The sequence below is a fragment of the Fonticula alba genome (assembly GCF_000388065.1).
Source record: "Fonticula alba strain ATCC 38817 unplaced genomic scaffold supercont2.8, whole genome shotgun sequence".
Taxonomy (NCBI): domain Eukaryota; order Rotosphaerida; family Fonticulaceae; genus Fonticula; species Fonticula alba.
In genome coordinates, this window is record NW_009242978.1 from 1053941 (window position 1) to 1059396 (window position 5456).

Here is a 5456-nt window from a genome sequence, read left to right on the forward strand (position 1 = left end):
CCCCCCCCCCCCCCGCTCGCTCTCGCCCTCGACCGTCCTCGCCCCTAGCGCTTCACACACCGGCGCGACTGGAATCAGCTCCCAGACGCACATACACATACACACACACACATGCGGCGCACGGTCAATCGCGTCCGGCCGCTCAAGGGCACGGCCTCCACCACCACGCCCGTCGGCCTGGTCGCCCGAAGTATTGGCGGCCCCGGGGGCCAGGGCGGCGGCGCCTTGGCCGTCCCGGCTGCCGAGGGGGACTCCTCCTCCGGCGGGTCAGGGTTCACCTCCGCCAGCGAGGGGCCCCCCGAAGAGGTGCCCGACCCCCTGGAGCGGGAGGACTCGCGCGTCCTGGACATCCTCCTGCCACCCGGGTCGCCGGTGGACCGGCCGCACATGCACCTGTCCCCGAGCTCGGAGCTGTTCGGCTCGCCGGGATCCATTCCTCTGGATGAGTCGGACCTCCCGGATGCCGAGCCGGAGCCCCTGTCCAGCATGTTCTCCTCCTCGGGGCGCTGTCTGCGGCCGATCCGGTTTTTCATCCAGAAGTCACTGGACTCGGATGAGTCCTTCATCATTGATGAAGATCCGCGCATCTCCTCCAGCGCCTCTTCCAGCCTGCGTCTGATCGGCGGAAGCAGCAGTGGCAGCGGTAGCGGGGCCTCCAGCGACGATGAAGGCCCCGGGGATGAGGATGGCGGCAGCCTGTCGGACCCCGGCCCCGCAAGGTCCCCCTCGCAAGCTTCCCTGTCGAGCTCCTCGGATATCATGGACCATGTGTGTGTGTCTCGCGCCTGTTGCCGGCTCTCTGCCCCCCCCCTCCCCCTACTCACTCACCCGAGCGCCTGTCCCTCTTCCTCCTCTCTCGGATCCGGTCCCGACCCATGCTCCGGGTCCGGCCAGATCTACATCCGTCCGATGGAAATGCGCGACATTGCGGCCTGCTTCCATCTGGGCAACCGGGTATTCACACGCAATCGCCCAAACCTCTACCGGTGCGCTCGTGCTCCTTTAATGGTGTCGGCATTTCCGGCAAAGAAAATCCCCCCCCCTCCCCTTGCCTCCCCTGCACATGACTCTTACCCATGCACCAACACCTGGGGCACATGCCCCGGTCGCCTGTCGCGCGTGCACACACCCAGGCTATGGGATGAATATGAGGTGATTGGCTCCTTCAGCGGCGACACGGAACTCTGCTACATCGCGGAGATTGACGTCGAGCAGGGGGCCAGCATGGATACATCCTCCCTTGAGCCGGGTACCCGTGCGATGGCCAAGAAAAAGCTCGTCGGCTTTGCCTTCGGCAATATCCTTCTGAAGAAGAATCACATCAAATACGGCTACTTGCACTGGTACGCGCTGTGGGGATGCTCGTTGGGGCTTCTTTCCGCGCGCGCGCGCGCCTTCTCCTTTCCCCCATCTCACCCCTTTGTCCGGTCCGGTCCGGTCCGGTCCCCTGTTCGCCTTTTCACCCGCGCGCCGTCTGCCTGGCTGAAGGATTGCCGTGGACCCGGAGCACCAGCAGCGTGGCATCGGGTCGCGTCTGTTCGAGCGTGCCCTGGAGCCGATGCTTGAGGAGGGCGTGTCGCTGGTGCTGTGCGACACGCCGGACAACAACCTTGCTGCCATTCAGTTCTTCCGGGTACGCATCGCCGTCTCTTTTTCCTGCGCCCCCCCCCCCCTCCCCCTCGTGCGCCCCACTCCCGCTGCTCGTCCTGATGTGTGTCTCCCCACCCACCCACTCCGCTCCTGTTGCCTGGTAGAAACTCGGCTTCACCGATCCCATCAAGCACGTCTTCATGTCACGCCACATTTGCGATCAGGAGGACTGCCAACATTACCGCCGCACTCCCAGCTCCGCCACATCATCGCCGGTATGTCTCCTGCACCGCCTTTTTCTCTTTTTTTTTCTCTCTCCCCCTCCCCCCCCCCTCGGTCCTCCCCACCTGGAATCCATGCCCTGGGCTCCTCTGCTCCTTCATTCACACTGCCTGCTCTCCGATCGCGAGCAGGAATCTTCAAATCCACCCTCCCAGACGGGCAGCGCCAACAGCAGCCAGGGAGCATTGTCCCCTCGGCGGCCGCCAGCGCCCCGCATCTGTCCCAGCCCCAGCCTCGCGTCTGTCAAGACCTCGGCCGCCGGCCTGATCGTTCGGGAGATGACCATCGACGATCTGTATGGCGTCTATCTCCTGGGTGAGGAGGTGTTCGGTTTGAGCGCCTCGCCGAACATGTTCCGCTTTTGGACCGAGTCCGAGGTTCTGGACCTCTTCGAGACGGACTCGGACTTCTGCTTCGTGGCCGAGCTCCATGGGGAAATCATCGGCTTCTGCCTGGGGACCACCATTCAAAAGTCGCGTAGCTCCTGGAAATATGGCTACCTGATGTGCGTTCCTGCATGCTCTCGAGGCAGGGCCCAGGCGGGGGGCGGGAATCCGGAAGCCGAGACACGCCGAAAGGCGTGCCAAAGACCCCGACCAGGGCCGGGCCCACGGGCGACGGGCGGGAGCGGCGAGGGGCGAGCAGGGGGGGGGGGGGGGGACACAATACAGTGCCGTCCTTTCAAGGCCTTGGACTGACCCGAAGTGTGCTTTGGCCGATTAGCTGGCTCGGCGTGTCGTCCAAGGCTCGCGGCCTCGGCGTGGGGAAGATCCTGGCCGGCCGGTTCGAGCAGTCGGTGCTAAATGACGGGGCCCTGATTATGCTGATTGACACGCAGTCCGATGCGCCGGCCGTGAACTTCTGGCGCAAGCTCAACTTCGGCTCCGAGCAGAATCACGTCTTCATGTCGATGCGCATCTCCGACTCTCGCTCCCCCACTCTGCCGGGCACGGGGCCTGCCGGCGCTGATCCTTCTGGCTCGACCCCCTCGCCGCGCATGTTCTTCTCGACCTAGACATCGAACATGGTCTCGGCCCTCCCTACTCCACCGAGTATGGGGCCGGGATACATCTGAGAAGAAGGCGCGAATGGCCCCTCGGCCGAGGCCCGTGCGAATGTGCCTGCCTGCCCCTTGTCGGGCTGCACGCACACACACACACAACGAGTCACGCTTCTCTTGGTCGCGGAACTTGGTCCGCTCTCCACATCCGCCTGCAATATATGTTTGGATTTACATGCGCCTCCCGGCGCCCCGGCCCTCCTCCCCTCGCCTCGGTTCCTCTTTTTGCCTGGACCAAGCCTTGCCCCCAGCCATCCCACCTCCTCCCGCACTCCGCTCCCTCCTCCCCCCCCCCCCCTTCCACGTCCACACTCCCCTTGCAGCAAGTTGATGTTGGGCTGTATGAGTCACTCGATTCTTCGTGCTCACCTGTAGTTTCCTCTGCTGGTACATGGGCATCGAGGGGCGCAGGACAGGGCATCTGCTCGCGGTGAGAGAGAGGGGGCGGGATCGGGGGGAGGGGGGGGGGGCGACGGCGCGCGGATGAGGGAGATAGCGCTGAATGAACTGCCCCCGCCCCCCCCCCCTCCCTCTGAACCTGTCGTGCAGGAGGGTGCCGGCCTCGGTCTGTGGCACCTGGCCACATGGCAGCCGCGCTGCCCCCGCACCGCCCTCAAAGCAGGGGGAATATGTCAGCGCACGAGTCGGAAGGTGTGGCGACAAAGGTGTCGCGGCTCTTGCTGGATGCCGCTAGGTGGTCGCTGCCCAGGCCAAGCTCGCTGCCACCGAAGAGGATGCTGCTGTCGGTGCTGTGCACTGTGGCCAGCCCGGTTCCCGTGCCGAAGACACCCTCCTGGTCTGGGGCCAGCGGGCCTGCGGTCCCGGTCGTCCCGGCGGCTGACACCCCCAGCATCGGGTGCTTCTTGCCCGCGATGTTGGTGACGCACGATGCCGAGGCCCCGGTGTCGCCCGCGATCATGTCAGCACGATGGACCGAGTCGACAGGCTCTTGTCCACCGAAACTCTCTCTGGAGGAGGCGAAATCAGGATCGAGAGGATTCCCCGAGTCCGCCGTCGTTGTTGCTGCTGCTGCTGCTGTTGCTGCTGCTGCTGCCACCGCGTCTGATGATGAAGATGATGATGATGATGATGATGATGGTAATTCTGCTGTTGTTGTTGCTGTTGAGGCGATCGTCGTGGCCGTCGTCTCGGGGTCGACCGTAAAGAGGGGCATATCGGAGCTGGATGTCAGCAGGCACGCCTCCCGGAGAGAGTCCCCATCTCTTGAAGGCGAGCCAAGTTCGATGCCCGGCCTTGAGGCCAGGCTTTCGTCTTCCGACAGGCTGGCGCCCAGTGGGGCACTTTGTGCCATGAACGGGTAAGGGGGATACTGGTGGAAGGATTGCAATGTTTGGGACTGCCCGTGCGCCAGCTCCTGGTAGGCATGATGCATGAAGAGCCCGGGCGTGGAGGTCGGCGTGTCGGCCATCGCCGCGCCCCCCGCCTGGGATGCCTGCTCCATTCCCAGGAGCTCCGGCAGTTCGGCTCCCCCGACCAGCAAGCCCAGCGACATGTCTGAAGCGTCGCCGGCCCCGACTGACGGGGCGCCTCCCGGCCCGGAGCCGGAAAAGGCCCCTGACTGCGAGGTGGTTGCTCGCTCGCCTGGCGAGGCACCGGCCATGAGCGGATGGTGGAAGAGGCCTCCCAGCGGGTCGATCGACAAGGCCGGCAATCCCGACGCCAGCTGCTCACAGGAGGCCCCCCCCGCAAGAACCCCGCCACTCGCATCGCTCCCGAGAAGGGCGAAGGGCGTGTCGAGGGGAGCCGCCATCCCGGTTACTGGGGCCAGCGATTGGGAAGCAAAGTGCCTGGAGGATAGGTCCTCCCGGGAAAACTCGTTGCAAGTATCGGTCGGGTCGTCGGTGTCCAGGATGGGCGCCTGCCAACACGGCGAGCCGGGCATATAGCGCCGTCAAAGTGCGGGAGGAGTGTTATTGTCTCGGGAGCATGGGGGGAGGGGAAACAGGAAAGGACTCGCTGGCCATCGTGGACACACCTGATGATGCGCATGCTGCTGCTGCTGCTGCTGGTGATGGCCGGCTTGGCGTTCATCAGGGCCCAAGTGTGTTGGATGCTGCTGGTAGTGGTGGTGGTGGTGGTGCTGCTGCTGCTGCTGCTGCTGCTGTTGCTCCGCTTGCGCCTGCTGCTGCTGCTGCTGCTGCTGGTGGTGGTGGTAGTGGTGGGGATGATGGTGGGGCTCCGGTTCTTCCTCGGGCCTCGATGATCCGGGGTGGGTGTCGGCGGTTCGCGGTCGCTTGGGCCACGGGCCGGCATCTTCGCCCGAGTGATGGTTTGCCTCGGGTTTGACAGCCTTCGGCTCGTCCATGGTGGGCGGAGGTCCCCCGTCATCGGTCGACGCTGCGGAGGAGGGAGCAGCGCTCTGGGCCGTGGTGGCGGTAGGGGCGGTGGTGTCCGCGGCGGCGGCGGCGGCGGCGGCGGCCGGGCTGGCCGTGGCCATGGCCTGGAAAGCCTCGAGGGGGATTTTCCTGGGCGCAAGAGCCATGCCCCAGGCACGGGGGGGGGG

At 65.3% G+C, this 5456-nt stretch overlaps 3 protein-coding genes across 3 annotated transcripts in view; 1 reads left to right on the plus strand and 2 right to left on the minus strand.

Moving 5' to 3' along the window:
* The first annotated feature begins 6 nt into the window (after positions 1-6).
* On the plus strand, positions 7-3221 carry H696_04882 (hypothetical protein). The gene is made up of 7 exons (XM_009498747.1): positions 7-768; positions 895-986; positions 1134-1343; positions 1489-1633; positions 1755-1865; positions 2004-2377; positions 2596-3221. The coding sequence occupies exons 1-7, from the start codon at positions 112-114 to the stop codon at positions 2885-2887; spliced, it is 1881 nt and encodes a 626-aa protein (XP_009497022.1). The 5' UTR covers positions 7-111; the 3' UTR covers positions 2888-3221.
* A 243-nt stretch (positions 3222-3464) lies between these two features.
* On the minus strand, positions 3465-3851 carry H696_04883 (hypothetical protein; the record flags this gene model as incomplete). Its single annotated transcript, XM_009498748.1, has 1 exon — positions 3465-3851. The coding sequence occupies one exon, from the start codon at positions 3849-3851 to the stop codon at positions 3546-3548; it is 306 nt and encodes a 101-aa protein (XP_009497023.1). The 3' UTR covers positions 3465-3545.
* Positions 3852-3915: 64 nt separating this feature from the next.
* The window catches only part of H696_04884 (hypothetical protein), a gene marked incomplete at both ends in the record, with an annotated part of 4101 nt that continues 2560 nt past the window's right edge, over positions 3916-5456 (minus strand). Inside the window, 3 exons of the mRNA XM_009498749.1 lie at positions 3916-4051; positions 4132-4811; positions 4929-5418. Coding sequence (XP_009497024.1) covers positions 3916-4051; positions 4132-4811; positions 4929-5418 — 1306 coding nt within the window. The remainder of the gene's footprint in view (positions 4052-4131; positions 4812-4928; positions 5419-5456) is intronic.